This window comes from Polypterus senegalus, chromosome 3 (genome assembly GCF_016835505.1).
Source record: "Polypterus senegalus isolate Bchr_013 chromosome 3, ASM1683550v1, whole genome shotgun sequence".
Lineage (NCBI taxonomy): Eukaryota > Metazoa > Chordata > Cladistia > Polypteriformes > Polypteridae > Polypterus > Polypterus senegalus.
This window is the reverse complement of record NC_053156.1, coordinates 167,201,240-167,219,943: the sequence shown is the minus strand read 5'-3', so window position 1 is coordinate 167,219,943 and position 18,704 is coordinate 167,201,240. Positions and strand designations below refer to the sequence as shown.

Genomic DNA, 18,704 nt, shown 5'->3' with positions numbered 1-18,704 from the left:
GTATCAGGAAGGATGTGTGGCTGAGAGGGGTGCTTTTTCAAAGAGTAAATTCCTGAGTAGAGGCAGTCTGGGACAATCAACTTATTTCTGCCATTTGTTTCAATGTTCCTGTTCTTTACTGATAACTCTTGGAAGAATTAGTAATAGTACATTTGACTGTATTCTCTGAGACACATCAGGTCCTTTCACATTTCACAACATTTCTGCACACAGTATATGGTTGTAAGCATGCTTTTTATGCAGTAGTATATTGGATCATTAGGATGAGAACAGGAGATGATGAAAGACATGTCAGAGAGGGTTGCACTATTCTGGGCATTAGCTTGGACTCTTTGGTGGTAGTAGAAAAGGTAGAAAAAAGAAGAATGTTAAGTTAAGCTGCTGATTACCATGACACTTGACTGATGATGATACCTTCTTTCTGACACCATTTTTAAATTGCAAAGCACCATCAATGCACAGGTAATTCTACCATGGTGCATTTGGGAGCTCAGTTGGAGGTCTTTCTTGTTAGCTACCATTGCGTAGACAGATTGAGCTGTCTGTCTGTATACTAATCATAAAGCAATACTTTATATTCTTTGAGCTGCAGTTTTACTGTTATCATTCTTTAATGTAATTATCAACAGCCATTACTGAACTTTTCTCAACCTCTTTTTCTTCTTAGTATCCTGTGGTACCATGTATTGTACCTTTACAAGGCTACTACTACTGCTTATGAAATCTGGTGTTAAAGTGGCTAATATCCTTTAGCATTAATGGTAAAAAAATAGTACTAGACCATCATATTATAGTATGATAATGGACTATAATATACACTGTGTAATTTTTGCTGGAAAGTCAATAATAATGAGTTAAAAGGTTCATGCAAAACTGAAAGCTCAGCAAAACTGCATGTTTCTGTATAGTGAGTTTCCCCTTGGAGAAAACACAGTAGTAATCCTTTATTACCCCCAAAACTCTTTTTTAGAGAGTGTCATGTTTAGCAATTGCTGCATCACTAGCAAAACAAAGTTGTTAACTAGAATTAGTTTTTCTTGTCTTCTCCTTTAGCTTGATTTCTATTACAATTTAACTGTTGTTCATGGCTCTGTCAATTCAGGTACTGAATTTACTATGTAAATGCTACATAGTGTGAGACTTGTCCGGAAACCACCAGTCAGTGACCACATCTTTATAAAAGTCACACTTTTATTACACACCTTCAAATACAGAAAATAAAGTCCAAAACACAGTACACAATGCTCACAGAAATAATCACCACTCTATAGGCTTCTTTCTCTCAGTCCTTGACCGCCTGTCTCCTCCAGGGGAGCTTCGTCCAGCTCCCACTCCTGACTCTCGCTCCCAGATTGCTGGGAGGCGCCGCCTTTTATTCCCGCCCGGATGTGCTCCTGGTGGCTGATGAGAATCTTCCGGCAGCACTTCCTGGTGTGGCGGAAGTGCTGCCCTTTACCCCGGAAGCACTCCGGGCGTCCTTGGTAGGTTCCTACACCATCTTGCCAAGCGTGGCGGAAGTAATGTTCTCCCAGGTTCTAGGAGGCTTAAGGTGCCCCCTGGCGGTGGCCACGGGTCCCAATGAGTTGGAAAATCTCTCCTCCTCTCCCGTGGTCCTCTCCTGCTCCAGGGCGGTTGTGTCCTCCTGACCCAGCAGCTTTTACTGCCACCTTCCGGACCTTCTAGGCGTCCCGGTCGGGTAAGAACTCCAGCCGTCTGTGACAATAGATATAGATATATATATATATATATATATATATATATATATATATATATATATATATATATATATAGAAGGTCTGTGATATACGGTTTGCATATTTGCAGCTGGAGATCCACTATATATATATATATATATATATATATATATATATATATATATATATATATATATATATGTGTGTGTGTGTGTGTATATATATATATATATATATATATATATATATACATACATATATACTTACTAGCAAAATACCCACGCTTTGCAGTGGCGAAGTACTGCCTTAAAATTTTTATTAAGAATAAAAGTAAACCTTTTTAAACTGAGGGAAAATATACCAATAATTATTTGTTAAGGGTCTCTTTGTATGCCACGTTGTCAGTTCAGCCCTATGGTTGTAATATGACCAAGCTGTGCGCTGAGCTTACTCTTGAGCATGCAATGTACAGTTGGCCATGTGAAAAGCAATCTTGTCTCAAATCTCACAGCTTGGATTGCTGCTGTCATAATCGGTTTGAGTTTCATGGTTTGTTTCAATTACGACAGTATTTGCAGGACTTGTTGTGTTGAAGTGACATTCGGCATCTGTCAAGTGTTGTAAGCATGCAGCCAGTTTCATTGATAACTTCGCATCCAGATTTTGAGAGTTTAAACATTCATAAACATCAAAGTGTCCACAACAAAAATTGTCACCTGTGAATTTAAGATGTTTAAGAGGAATTTGCAGTTGTAAAATATTTGGCCATTTTGGTACACTTGAAAGTGACAACCGAACAATTCAGCGGCAGCCATCAACTCACATGCAGAACCATAGGCGAAGGGCTTAAGCATTTCACTCTTATAGTGCTCCTGTGTAGTATAATTATCTCCTGTACCGTCATCAGTCCACACCTTGAACCTGTCCCAGTCATTCAATACATAAGACACAATGTTCCTCCGGATATCAAGAATGAGCCTGTTATGGCCGTGCAATATGTAACCCAGAGAATGGAAAAGGCAGGCGGCATCTCCAGGCATGGAAACCACTCGGTAAGTGAGAGTTATTTGATCGATGGTGATCGGTGGGGGTAAGGTTGCAACGATCAATGAAATGGGTACCTGAACAATGTAAAGTAAGTCTAAAATACCTACACAATAACTATAATCGTAATAAACGAACAATAAAACAGCGGAGAAGCCGTGGATTAAATAAAAAGGCTGTAGTTATCAGCAGGGAGACGTAAATCCCGTGGCGAATCAAGGAAGGGAATGAAGAGACCGGAGTGACGGACGGCCTTATATAGGCAGGCAGCCAACAACGTGGGAGGTGTAGGGATGGGGGACCCAACGGTGCCTCACACGACGACCGTGTGGCAGGATATAGACGTATATATGTACGTAAGTAGGATTAAATTAGCGTTGGGAACCCGTGTACCAAATTTCTTGAAGATGGGCCCATAAGTAACAAAAAGTTCAATATGGCGGCTGACAGTGGCATCATACCACCGAAATAAGTACGTACATAGGTTTCGGTTAGTGCAGGGAAGCCGCCTACCGAATTTCGTGAAGATGGGGCCATAAATAAGAATGTTTAACATGGCGGACATTGTCGACCGTTATGACCGCTACGCTTAGAATTTTAAAATGAAACCTGCTTTTGTAAGTAATCTGTAAGGAATGAGCCTGCCAAATTTTAGCCTTCTACTTACACGGGAAGTTGGAGAATTAGTGATGAATGAGTCAGTGAGTCTGACGTTGGAAAGTTCAGTATGGCAGCCAACAGTGGCGTCATACCACCGAAATAAGTACGTACATCGGTTTCATTTAGCGCAGGGAAGCCGCCTACCTGCTTCATTGAGTCGCATTTTTGGGCCTGCACCAAATTAGCATAATCTTGGACCAAAATTTTTAAGTGCCTTTCAGACAGCCTTGGTGTCACGATCCCTCCTAACCCATTAACAGCTGTGTTTGGTGTTCTTCCAGATGGGCTTAAAGTGGAGAAGGACAAAAAAACTGTGATTGCATTCACTACACTATTGGCACGCAGACTTATTTTGCTAACCTGGAAGAATCTTAACTCTCCTCTATTAAGTCAGTGGGAAACCGATGTTTTATACTACAGTGATCCCTCGCTATATCATGAGATTTTCTATGCAAGCATATCTAAATATATATCATGGATTTTTCGCTGGTTCACAGATTTCTGCGGACAATGGATCTTTTAATTTATGTATATGCTTCCTCATTTGGTTTGCCCAGTTGATTTCATACAAGTGACGCTATTGGCAGATGGCTGAGAAGCTACCCAATCAGAGCACGTATTACATTTTAAATAAAACTCCTCAATGATATACGATATGCTTCCCGTGCAGTGCTTCGCATACTTAAAAGCCCAAACAGCACATATTGATTTTTGTTTGTTTGCCTCTCTCTCTCTCTCTCTCTCTCTCTCTGACATTCTCTGCTTCTGACGCACACTCCTTTGAAGAGGAGGAAGATATGTTTGCATTCTTTTAATTGTGAGACGGAACTGTCATCTCTGTCTTGTCATGGAGCACAGTTTAAACTTTTGAAAAAGAGACAAATGTTTGTTTGCAGTGTTGTAAAATCACTGTCTCTACTAGGGATGCACCAAAATTTCGGCCGCCGAAAATTTTCGGCCGAAATAGCATTATCGGTTTCGGCCGAAAATGTAAGAAAGCGCCGAAAATAAAAGCCGAAATTGTCGCCACGCCTCTCCCATCCTCCCGTCTCGTTCGCGCTGTCATTTCGCATCAAACAAGGAGTATGTCGGCGGTTTGGAAGCACTTCAAAGTTTCAGATGAGGACAGCAAAGTTGCAATATGCAACATTTGCTCTGCAAAAGTTTCAAGAGGGGGTTCAACAGCAAAGACATTTTCGACTACAGTTTTAATACACCACCTTAAGTCAAGACACGCAATTGAATTTGAGGAATACCGTCAAACAACGTTGGTTAAAACTAAGCCAACTAGCACATCAACACCCTCGGTTGCCACATTTTTCGAAAAAATTAAGAAATTTGCAAATGACAGTACTAAAGCACGTGACATAACAGAGAAAGTAATGGAATTCATTGCTTTAGATGACGAGCCGTTTTCAGTCGTGGAGGACATCGGATTTCGTAGGCTAATACACCACATTGAGCCGCGTTACACACTGCCAAGCAGACGGTATTTTGCAGAGACCTCTCTACCTGAAATGTATGACCGTGTTGCAAAACATGTTCATGAGCTCATGACCACAGATATCTCTGCTCTAAGTTTTACCACAGACATATGGAGCTCTGACGTTAGTCCAACTAGCATGCTCAGTTTGACAGCGCAGTGGATAAACGCGGAGTTTAAATTGCAAAACATTCTGCTTCATGCACAGGAGTTTGTCGGCTCACACACTGCAGCAGCAATATCCGATGCTTTGGCTAACATGTTTGAAACTTGGAACATAGACAAGTCTAAAGTGCATGTGATTGTGAGAGATAATGCACGGAACATGATAAAGGCTATGGATGACAGTGGATTAAAGAGCATACCTTGCATGGCACACACGCTGCAGTTGGCTGTGAATGAGGGAGTGCTTAGTCAGCGGAGCATATCAGAAATCACAGCAACTGGGAGAAAAATTGTGGGACATTTTAAGCATTCTCCGCTTGCTTATTCCAGACTACAAGATTTGCAAAAACAGTTTGGGATGCCAACAAAACGACTACAGCAATATGTGGCCACTCGCTGGAACAGTACATACTATATGTTGCAAGGATTACTTGAACAGAAGCGGGTTTTAGCTGCATACATGACAGATCACGACCTGCCAGCAACTTTGAGTGCACATCAGTGGATGTTGGTGGAAAACATTGTCTCTCTTCTTGCCCCGTTCGAACAGTTAACCAAGGAAATAAGCTCAGCTCAAGCGTCTGTTGCTGAAGTTATTCCACTGATCGCAGCACTGAAGCGCCTGCTTCGAAAAGAGGCGGAAACAGATCATGGCGTAAAAACAGCTAAAAAAACTGGAGGCTGTTAACAAACGCTTCCAAGACATTGAGTCCAACCCTCTTTACGGCATTGCAACAATATTAGATCCACGCTTTAAAGACCATTACTTTGACGATGAGAAAAGGCAGGATGTACGCGAAATGGTGCAAACAGGGCTTACGGCTCTTGAAACCTCTGGTGAAGCACAAGCGCGACGGGAGAACAGAGCAAACTGTGCCTGAGAAACGGTCACGCATAAGTGATGAGACGCACATTCCTTCGCTTTCTGATATGTTTGACGAAATTTTACAGGAAAGCGTCCCAACCCACAGCGGTGTAAGAGCAAGCGCAACTTCACAAGAAGTAGCAACCTATCTAGCTGAACTACCCATTGGCAGAAGTGACAATCCACTTGACTACTGGCGCGCGAACAAAGATCGCTTTCCTTTGCTTGCATGGACTGCGCGCAAGTACTTATCTGCCCCAAGCACCAGCACAGACAGTGAGAGATTATTCAGTGCAGCATCTCATGTTCTTGATGAGAACAGAAATCGTCTCTCCAGCCAGAAAGCTGAACAACTTTTGTTCATAAAGAGAAATCTGCCACTTTTGCTAAAATAAAAGCAGCCTAATTTGATGTTGTTTACAGTTAAAGGTTTGATTTATTTATTCTGTTATTGCAATGTTGTTTTGCACAGTAATTTAAAATTGAAGTAAAACGTTTAATGCAGGTAATATTTTGCACAATTCGTAAAGGCACTAAAAGCTAGCACAGACTGAGTGATTTTATTCAGTGCAGTATGTTCTTCATGAGAAGAGGAACTGTGTCTTCAGCCAGAAAACTGAAAAACTTATGTTCATAAAGATAAACCTGCTTCTTTTGCTTAAATTAAAAGCAGACCAATTTAGTGTGTATAGTTATGTTGTTTACAGTAAGAGGTTGGATTTATTTATTTTTCTTCTGTTTGTGCACTGTTGTTTGGTACAGTAATTTAAAATTGAAGTAAAAAAGCAGCTAGCATTTTTTTTGCACAATTTTGTTACAGAAAGAAATTTTATTTAGTTTTGTTATTGTTAAACAGCCTTATTACTGTTATTTATTATCAATAAAAGTTGGTAGTTTTTTTAATACAAACAAAAAGAAAATATTTTAAACATGTTTTTTAATGAAGCCATTTTCAGTTTCGGTATCGGTTTTCGGCCAAGTGCATCCAAAAATTTCGGTTTCGTTTTCGGCCCAGAATTTTCATTTCGGTGTATCCCTAGTCTCTATAACCTCCCTGTGTTTCTGTGCAAATCTGTGACCCAAGCATGACAATATAAAAATAATACTATAAATGTATGGTTTTTACTTTGTGGATTTTCACCTTTCGCGGGGGGATCTGGAACGCTACCCCCACGATCGAGGAGGGAGCACTGTATTTGAAATTGGAAAAAATCCAATTCTCAGTTAGAGGATCGGTACAGAATTTTTTTCAAAACCTGGCAAGATCTAATCAATAATATTTTAGAATAAGCTCTTAAAGCACCAAGGAAGCAGTTCTTTTCGCATTTCTATTTCTTCTCCATTCATCTCTGTTGCCCTTTTAAACTAATCAATTTAGGTATGTTTACAAGCCTTAAGTTTTACTCCGTTGGCCATGCTCTCTTTCTTAGGGGTGGGGGTCAATTTATTTTCATCCTATATATATTTTTTTTTTGGTAAAAATTGATCTATTTGTATGGAATGATTACATTAAAATGTAATAAAATTAAAAAAAATAAAAAATTTGCACAGTAATAACTCCTTGCATATTTTATTGTCTGGAAGTATAATAACATCTCTATCTATATATATATATATATATATATATATATATATATATATATATATATATATATATATATATATATATATATATATATATATATATATATATATATAATATAAAATACCACGCAGCAGAGAAGTAGTGTGTTAAAGTAGTTATGAAAAGAAAAGGAAACATTTTAAAAATAACGTAACATGATTGTCAGTGTAATTGTTCTGTCACTGTTATGAGTGTTGCTGTATATATATATATATATATATATATATATATATATATATATATATATATATATATATATATATATACAGGTGTATGTGTATATATATATATATATTATACACACACACACACACACATATACATATAAAGATATCTACATATACACATATCTACACATACACATATGTTCACATACACATCTATATATAAACTGCTCAAAAAAATTAAAGGAACACTTTGAAAACACATCAGATCTCAATGGGAAAAAGAAATCCTCCTGGATATCTATACTGATATAGACTGGGTAATGTGTTAGGAACGAAAGGATGCCACATCGTTTGATGGAAATGAAAATGATCAACCTACAGAGCCTTGAATTCAAAGACGCCCAAAAATCAGAGTGAAAAATTATGTGGCAGGCTAGTCCATTTTGCCAAAATGTAATTGCAGCAACTCAAAATTGTACGCAGCACTTTGTATGGCCCCTGTGTTCTTGTATACATGCCTGACAACATCGGTGCATGCTTCTAATGAGATGACAGATGGTGTTGTGGGGGATCTCCTCCCAGATCTGGACCAGGGCATCACTGAGCTCCTGGACAGTCTGAGGTGCAACCTGGTGGCATTGGATGGACCAAAACATAATGTTCCAGAGGTGTTCTATTGGATTTAGGTCAGGAAAGTGCGGTGGCCAGTCAATGGTATCAATTCCTTCATCCTCCAGGAACTGCCTGCATACTCTCACCACATGAGGCCAGGAATTGTCGTGCACCAGGAGCCACTGTACCAGCATAGGGCCTGACAATGGGTCCAAGGATTTCATCCTGATACCTAATGGCAGCCAAGGTGCCTTTGTCAAGCCTGTAGCGGTCTGTGTGACCCTCCATGGATATGCCTCCCCAGACAATCATTAACCCACCACCAAACTGCTCATGCTGAATGATGTTACAGGCAGCATAATGTTCTCTCCATGGCTTCTCCAGACCCTTTCACTTCTGTCACGTGCTCAGGGTGAACCTGCTCTCATCTGTAAAAAGCACAGGGCACCAGTGGTGCATCTGCCAATTCTGGTATTCTATGGCGAATGCCAATCGAGCTACATGCTGCTGGGCAGTGAGGTCAGGGCCCATTAGAGGACATGGGGCCCTTGGGTCACCCTCATGAAGTCTTTCTGGTTGTTTGGTCAGAGACATTCACACCAGTGGCCTGCTGGAGGTCATTTTGTAGGGCTCTGGCAGCTCATCCTGTTCCTCCTTGCCCAAAGGAGCAGATACTGGTCCTGCTGATGGGTTATGGACCTTCTATGGCCCTCTCCAGCTCTCCTAGAGTAACTGCTTGTCTCCTAGAATCTCCTCCATGCCCTTGAGACTGTGCAGGGAGACACAGCAAACCTTCTGGCAATGACACGTATTGATGTGCCATCCTGGAGAAGTTGGACTACCTGTGCAACCTCTGTAGGGTCCAGGTATCGCCTTATGCTACCAGTAGTGACACTGACTGTAGCCAAATGCAAAACTAGTGAAGAAACAGTCAGAAAAGATGAGGAGGGAAAAATGTCAGTGGCCTCTACCTGTTAAACCATTCCTGTTTTGGGGTCATCTCATTGTTGCCCCTCTAGTGCATCTGTTGTTAATTTCATTAACATCACAGCAGCTGAAACTGATTAACAACCCCCTCTGCTACTTAACTGACCAGATTAATATCCCATAAGTTCCATTGACTTTATGCTATACTCTGATTAAAAAGTGTTCCTTTAATTCTTTTGAGCAGTATATATATATATATATATATATATATATATATATATATATATATATATATATATATATATATTTATATACTCAGCAAAAAAGAAACATACTCTGACTTTCAGCTGTTTTTACTTTCAGTAAACTTAATGTGTAAATATTTGTATGAACACTAAAAGAGTCAACACCATAAGGCCTTGTTCACACGGGCGTTAAGTTTTTGGATAAACGAACTTGCTCTGAACGTCCTAGACGTTTATGTTGCATTTTGTGGTGGCGATCGATTGACTTCTACACCGGCGTTAGTTTGTCTCTGTCTAACGCCAGCCTGCAGCCCAAATTGTAGTTTGTGTGAACCTGTGGAGGCAGTGTCAGGAACTGGATATGAAAGCCCTTGTCGTTTTATTTGAGGTGACTCCTTTCAATATGGACCATTTCGCTATGTTAGATATTAATCTTCTTGTTTTAAAAATACTCGCGACGTAGGGAGAGAAAAAATCGCCGCCGCTACTGGGTTCATCCTCTGACTGCACAACGTCGGGTTAAAGGAAGTTTTTTTATGCTTTATGAAGAAATGCGAAAATTTCCGTGCAAGTTTTTTAATTACTGTCGGATGTCGGTTTCCACTTTTGATTGTCTGCTGCAGCTGGTGCAATGCCACATTGCCCGCCGATCAACCGATATGCCCCCGGAGTAGCGTAAAATAAATGCGCAGAAAACGAACTAGATGCGGTTTCCTTGCTTTCGTTGGGTTTTGAACGCCAAGAAAAAGCTGCATGCAGCGTTTTTTGATGCTGTATAAGCGCAGCGGACAAGCGCCGTCACCAAAGCCCGTGTGAACACTGTCATTGACTCCTACGTGTAGAAAACACTCGGCGCTTGATCAGCGCTCACGGGCCTTCTGACGCAAAAAAGCGCTCGATTTTAATGCCCGTGTGAACAAGGCCTTAGACATAAACTAAAAATGTTTCACAATGTGTCCCTGAATGAAGGGAGGCTCAAAATCAAAAGTACCAGTCAGTATCTGGTGTGGCCACCAGCTGCTTGAAGTACTGCAGTGCATCTCCTCCTCATGGACTGGACCAGATTTGTCAGTTCTTGCTGTGAGATGTTACCCCACTCTTCCACCAAGGCACCTGCAAGTTCCTGGACATTTCTGAGGGGAATGGCCCTAGCCCTCACCCTGCGATCCAACAGGTCCCAGACGTGCTCAATGGGATTGAGATCCGGGCTCTTCCACAGCGAGGATGATCAGCTGTCCTTCCTGTCTCCCTGTAGCGCTGTCTTAGGCATTTCACAGTGCGGACATGGCAATTTATTGCCCTAGCCACATCAGCAGTCCTCATGCCTCAAATAGACAAACCACACGCCGTGGCGCAATAGTAGAGGCTTCGCCTCTAGTGCCGGCGTCCGAGGTTCGATTCCCGAGAGGGGATGCACTGAGTATGTACGCGTGCTTCCCGATTCATTTTAGCCTTGCATCCCCTTGGTTTGAGACGTATGAAAAAATATGCGGTTGACGCAGAAAGACAGATCACCAGTTGAAGCTTTATGAATAATGGATACTTTATTCACGATCAATGATTGTTTTGGTAAAGCCATACTCAGTGTATTCATTAGATGAACAGTAAAAAAGTAAGAGCGAGGGGAGGGTAACTTATTGAGGCACGCAGGCAAAACCACAATAGCACGCGAGCTCGATGTACTGTAGTGCGCGTCAACTCGATCTGAATTGTGAGATCACATTTGAAAAAATATATCTTTTCAAGTTCTATTGAGTCCATATGTGTCCAAGTCAAGGCCCACAGGCCACATCCGGCCCGGCGTGTAATTATATCCGACCCGCGAGATCATTTTATATATTATTGTTACTAATGACCCGGGGATATGAAGCGCTGGTAACACAATAAACTACAGATCCCATAATGCAGCGCTTCAGCTGCCTTGCCGAACACTTACCGCGTTAATCAAGTCTAGCTTATGATGCTGCAAGTTATTGCGAAGCTAGCCCACACGATGCCAAAGAGAAAAGGTGATTCTGAACATAGAGCCTTTAAAAACCGACTGACATTGCCGGTAAACCCGTGTGTCTCATTTGTGGAGCTCATGTGGCTGTAATTACAGAATTTAATCTAAGACGGCAGTATGAGACAAAACATCAAGATAACCTGAAAGACCTGAATGCAATGCACAAGATACAGAAAGCAGAAGAGTTAAAGAAGAATCTGACACTTCAGCAGACGTTTTTACCCGTGCAAAATCACAAAGTGATTTCAAGTGAAGCTACTTTTATGGGAGACACAAATCCACCAGTGCAACTTGCCCCACTTTCCCTGTTGCCAAGTAATGTTGAACCAAGTCGGCACTACGGAGTTCCCAAATACGCACTTTGCTGATAAACTGAGCGCACTGAGTTTGCACGACGCTTTGGTGGCTTTGAAGAACAAAAAAAGAAGAGTTGTTTCGCAACCCATTTGCCGTTGATGTGGAAACTGCACCTGTGCAGATTCAGATGGAGGTGATTGAGCTGCAGTGTAATGGCACACTGAAGGCAAAGTACGATACTGCATGGCCCCACAGTTTATTCCCTCCATTCCCGCAGAAATGCTCTAGCTCCGTCTACATGCGGCTCGAACCTTGTGCATGTTTGGTACCACATATCTGTGTGAGAAGCTCTTCTCAGTCATGAAGACTAACAAAACAGCACACAGGAGTAGCCTCACTGATGAGCACCTGCAGTCCATCCTGAGAATCTCCACAACACAGAACCTCACACCAAACATAAACGAACTTGTTGCCAAAAAAAGATGCCAGGCGTCCGCTCTGATAAAATGACAACTGAATGATTTGATTTGTTATTGCTGAAAAGAACAAATTTTATTTATATTTCCAAGTTTTGTTATGCACCATGTTCATATTTGAATTTGTATAATTTTGACAGGATATATTTTTATGGAGAGCAAAATATTATAAGTTATTTAAGGTTTGAGTTAATTTATTCTGGAATAATATTCTGTCGACTAAATAAAAATTCTTTCTATTTAAAATTTAAATAGAACTTGAACAGATACTGATAGTTAAGTAATATCCAGGCAGACTTGCGTAAGGCGGAGTCATCCGTTTTAACAAACAGCGTATTGCACTGATACGAAATAGCCTGCCCATTTAATTATTTAGGAATTAATAAATAAATTAAAATTTTGTACAAATAATGTTTTTCATTTTTCTTCCTTCATGGATTCTGGCACCCCCAGCAACAGTTGCTCGCACCCTAAAGACTATATATATATATATATATATATATATATATAATGTGTGTATATGTATATATGTAGATATGCATGTATATATATGTTTATATATATGTGTGTGTATGTATATGTAGATATATATATGTGGATGTATGTGTATTTATGTATGTGTATATATATGTATGTATATATGTGTGTGTGTATATATACAGTGTATATATGTATATATATATGACAGCAACACTCATCACTCACAACAGTGACAAAACAATTACATTGACAATCATGTTACGTTATTTTCAAAATCTTTCCTTTTCTTTTTCATTACTTCTTTAACACACTACTTCTCCGCTGCGAAGCACGGGTATTTTGCTAGTACTGTATATAGCAAAATCCCCGCGCTCCACAGCGACGAAGAACTGCTTTTAAATTTTTATTAAGAAGAAAAGAAAACCTTTTTAAACGGAGGGAAAATATACCAATAACTATCTATTAAGGATCTCTTTGTAAACCAGGTTGTCAGTTCAGCATTCCGGTTGTAATATGACCAAGCTGTGCACTGAGATTACTTTTGAGAATGCAACATATAGTTTTGTCCAGGAGGAAAGCAATGTTGCCTCAAATCAATGGCAACCTTTTGTAGGTTGTGTCCCTGAGACTTATTAATTGTCATCGCAAAGCAGATTCTTACTGGAAATTTGAGGCATTTCAATTGAAATGGGAGATAAGAGGGTATAACGGTGAAGCCAGGAATACATTCAGAGTGCGGAGCTCTGCTGTTTTTTTGTGTAGCTGCCTTCACACAGCTTCTCCGCTGCTTTATAAACGAATGCCATATAAGGCCATCGTTTCTCCTTGCTTCACGGTTCTGTACTGTTTTATTGTTCGTTTATTACGATTCTTATAGTTATTGTGTAGTTATTCGATACTTACTTTACTGTTCAGGTACCCATTTACTTCATTTAATCCGCGGCTTGTACGTTATTTTTTGTTTGTTTATTACGATTATAGATATTTATTGATTCCCTTCTTTAGCTGACTGCATGCTCATATATGACGCTCCGCTGGTTTTTTGTGAAACAGCCTTTACACAGCTTCTCCGCTGTTTTATAAATGAACGACATATAAAGCCATCACCTTGTCAATTTTGTAATGCGTTTTTTGAACAGGTTTGATGCATGGACGTAATCACTCGTACAGCGTTCAGTTCAGTCAGTTCACGTGAGCTTCTCTCTTGTGTGATGTTGCGATGTCCACAGCTTTATTTAATGTTAGCTAAGACCCGGCACTTAAAAGTTTCTTGCTACAGCAATTTTAACTCTGTTACAAAGTGATCCAAAGTCTCGTTTATACCTCGTGTCTTCTCATAAAACTTGTATCTCGCGAATAAAGTATTCGACGAAGGCATGACAAACGGCAGCGGGAGCGTGTCCATAAACTTAATGTAAACTTATGGTTTACACCGTGCTTTGTTTCCGCAGTAGCTGCACTTATGAATAAGCTTGTATGCGTTTTTCTTCAGTGCTCTTTGGGAGCTCATCCTTCTTTTCTACGTTCTGCAGTCACAGTCAGTTCACGTGATTGGGAGGCGTGATGATGTCACACGCAGCCCCGTCCCCCACGGCCGTCGAGCTAACGTCCATTACAGTATATGGAGAAAAATAGGTTCCAGTTATGACCATTACGCGTAGAATTTCGAAATGAAACCTGCCCAACTTTTTTAAGTAAGCTGTAAGGAATGACCCTGCCAAATTTCAGCCTTCTACCTACACGGGAAGTTGGAGAATTAGTGAGTGAGTCAGTGAGGGCTTTGCCTTTTATTAGTATAGATATATATATATATATATATATATATATATATATATATATATATATATATATATATATATATATATACAGGTGCATCTCGGTAAATGAGAATATCATTGAAAGGTTCATTTATTTCAGTAATTCAATTCAATTCAAAACTCAAATATTATATAGATTAATTACACACAAAGTAATATAATTTAATAAGTTTATTTCTTTTCATTTTGCTGATTATGGCCTACAGGTAATGAAAACTCTAAATTCAGTATCTCAGGAAATTAGAATATTGTGAAAAAGTTCAATATTGTACACTCATGGTGTCACACTCCACTCAGCTAATTAACTGAAAACACCTGCAAAGGTGTCCTGAGCCTTTAAATGGTCTATCAGTCTAGTTCGGTAGGCCACACAATCATGGGTAAGGCTGCTGACTTGACAGTTGTCCAGAAGACTGCAAAATGAAAAGAAATATACACTTGAAATATATCACTCTGTGTCTAATGAATCTATATAATATATGAGTTTCACTTTTTGAATTGTATTACTGAAAGAAGTTAACTTTTCAATGATTTTCTAATTTATTGAGATGCACCTGTATATATTGCTGTTGTTTAGTAATCTGTAAATAGGTTCTGAGCTTTCCTTTATTGAAGATTAACAATAAATGAAATTTAATTGAACTGAGTTCTTATTTTTAAAACCTTTCAATTATGTCTTTCTGCCAGACACAAATGAAGCCAAACTGGAGGATGTCTTTGGTCTAAATGGGCAAGTTGAACACAAATTGGCCTTCCTAAAGCAATATGTACCAAGAGAAGTAAAGCTCGTACTGGTTGGGCATTCCATCGGATGCTACATTATCCTGGAAATAATGAAGAGAGACCCGTTACTTCAGGTAAGATGTGTTTTTACCCTTGCAAATATAATGCCTTTAGACAAGATTATTTTTTCATTTTGCTTTCTGTTACCTGGTTTGTTATTTATTTGCATATAGCCACATCAAGCTATATGATGTCCTACTTAACAGGGATAACAATTAATTTTATTACTGAAGAATATTTTTTTATTTTTTGTCCTGATACTATATGTCCTCTGTGATATAAGGAATTATCTTTTTACATTTTGTAGGCAATAAGAAGTTTAAAAAAGCATATGAACCTTAAATTTAATGAATTGAAAAAGTTTGCAAGAAAACTACATGAATACATCTATACAGAATATATTTAGAGACTGTAAGACAAAAATGAAAGCAAATTTGGGTACTGCTGTTACTTGAGCCCCAAGCAGATCTATTCTAGAGAATGACTATCAAATTTAACATTGTGCAAATTAATGGTAACTTACCTTAAATGATTTTGGAGAAAGTGGTTGGTGGAAAATGGATGGATGGATGGGTTGGACTTAGACTTAGTTGGACTTATTTATTGTTACAGATAGTTAAACTGTACAGCTGTAACCCTTTTAGAGTCTTTTGCCTTTCATTCTCTGCTTGTAAAAACACATTCAGGCACACTTGTTTGCTTTACATCACCTTTCGGTTTTTGTGCTTTGCTTTACTAAATAGTGTGTAAGCTTGATACAAACCATAAGAAAAAGATTTATTTCATTCCAGTAATGTGTATATGTGTAAGAAACTAACTTTGTCAGTTCTGCAGATCTGTTATTTACTTAAGAGAGGGTTGGTGCAAAAATCATATGAATGTATCTGAACTAAAGTAACTAATTTTGGCAGTTAACTCACTGGCCTTAATGATCCTAAAGGAAACGTAGGCAATAAACAAAGTTTATAATAATGTTTGTGCCAAATGGGGACTGGTATAAAGGGTATCTACACTTTATATTGACAGCACTTAAAACCTTGGCTCTCACTTCAAGTGTTTCATAGAGCATTTAGTCAAAACCCTTAACCTGTATGCATGGTCTTTTGCCAATACAAATATCCCTTTGAGTTGAACTCTCCATGCAAAATTACACTCTATACTTACCTTCAAACAGTTTATGATTAATACTCCATACATCTCAGCATTCCTTTTCGATTTGTATTCAGAGGCTATATTTTTTAATACCTCAAACTAGCAGGTAAAAATTGGGCACAGATTCATTCATCCATCCATTTATTTTCAACAAACATTTCTTAACTATTTCTTAACTATTCCAGCAACATTGGGAATAAGGCAATAACATTCTCTCAAGAGGGTGTAGGCAAAATTAATTTGAGTAAACAGCAAAAGTTTTGTTTCTGGAAAATTGCTTAGATTTTCAAGATTAGTGAGTTTGAGCCTAAACTCTGAATGAAAAGCTTTCTGTGCATACCCACTTAAAGAAAATTCCTATTCATATAACTCATGTAACTAGAAATTGCAAGAGAGCAGGCCATTTCAAGGTAACAGAAGATGCCGCAAAGCCTGAACCTAACAACAGCACCACACGTTATGGCAACCATCCTTCTTCAGGAAACGCCTGGGCAAATAATAAATTTGAACCAGGCTGGGCTAGTTATGATAGAAATTAATGACACTAAAGCCTTAACTACTCTGGTACACCAGATATTGAACATAGCCCCTCCCATGGCTGGCATAAAAATAGTGGTGCTGTATTTGGTCCAGTATTTTGTAACATGACTTTTCTGGATGGCTGTCAAAAAACACATATTTGGTTCAGTACCATATCTTTCACTAATGTGATAATAAGTAAATTTGCTATATGTATCAGGAATGTGCAGGCAGGAAATCTGAACACATTTGTGTCAAAACTGATTTGAGGTTCTTAGTAAAACTGGTAACCCAATGAACATTTAATGGAATTCTTTAAATGAAAATAACAGGTGGCATGAAGTTTTTTGAATATAAAAAACTTCTGCCTCTTGCTCTGTCACACCAGTCACCTGAATGTCCTCTCTATCCATAAACCTTCTCTTAGTTCTTTTCCTCTTGCCTGGCAGCTCTATCTTTAAGATCCTTTTCCCAATATACCCAGCATCTTTCCTCTGCACATGTCTAAACCAATGCAATCTTGACTCTCTGACTTTGTCTCCCAACCTTGAAACCTGAGCTGACCCTCTAATGTACTGTACTCATTTCTAATCCTGTCCATCCTTGTCACACCCATTGCAAAATTTAGCATCTTTAACTCACCTCCAGCTCTGTCTCCTGCTTTCTGGTCAGTTCCACCATCTCCAACCCATATAACAAATCTGGTCTCACTACCATCCTGTAGATCTTCCCTTTCACTCTTGCTGAATACCGTCTGTCAAAAATTACTTCTGACACTCTTCTCTACACATTCCACAATGCCTTCACTCTCTTTTTCGCCTCTCTTCCACAATCCCGGTTACTCTGTACTGTTAATCCCAAGTATTTAAACTCATCCACCTTCACCAACTCTATTCCCTGCATCCTCACCATTCCACTGACCTTCATCTCATTCACACGCATGTATTCTGTCTTGTTCCTACTGACCTTCATTCCTCTCCTCTCTAGAACATATCTCCACCTCTCCAGGGTCTCCTCAACCTGCTCCCTACTCTAGCTACAGATCACAATGTTATCAGCAAGCATCATAGTCCAAGGGGACTCCTGTCTAATCTCATCTGTCCATCACCATTGCAAATAAGAAAGGGCTCAGAGCTGATCCCTGATGTAATCTCACCTTCATGTTGAATGCACCCGTCACTCCTACTGCAGACCTCACCACTGTCACATTTCCCTCGTACATATCCTGTACAACTCTTACATACTTCTCTGCTACTTCTGACTTCCTCATATAATACCACAACTCCTCTCAAGGCACCCTGTTATATGCTTTCTCCAGGTCCACAAAGACACAATGCAACTTCTTCTGGCCTTCTCTATACTTCTCCATCAATACCCTCAGAGCAAACATCGCATCTGTAGTGCTCTTTCTTGGTATGAAACCATACTGCTGCTCACTAATCATCACCTTCCTTCTTAACCTAGCTTCCACTACTCTTTCCCATAATTTCATGCTGTGGCTTATCAATTTCATCCCCTGTAGTTAGTACAGCTCTGCACATCCCCTTCTTATTCTTAAAAATCGGTTCCAGTACACTTCTTCTCCACTCCTCAGGCATCCTCTCACTTTCCAAGATTCCATTAAGCAGTCTGGTTAAAAACTCCACTCCCTTCTCTCCTAAACACCTCCATGCTTCCACGGGTATGTCA

The 18,704-nt window shown here is 39.5% G+C and overlaps 1 protein-coding gene across 1 annotated transcript in view; it reads left to right on the top strand.

Moving 5' to 3' along the window:
* The window catches only part of ldah (lipid droplet associated hydrolase), a 260,977-nt gene that overhangs the window by 130,102 nt on the left and 112,171 nt on the right, over nucleotides 1-18,704 (top strand). The window contains exon 4 of the mRNA XM_039749785.1: nucleotides 15,249-15,418. Coding sequence (XP_039605719.1) covers nucleotides 15,249-15,418 — 170 coding nt within the window. The remainder of the gene's footprint in view (nucleotides 1-15,248; nucleotides 15,419-18,704) is intronic.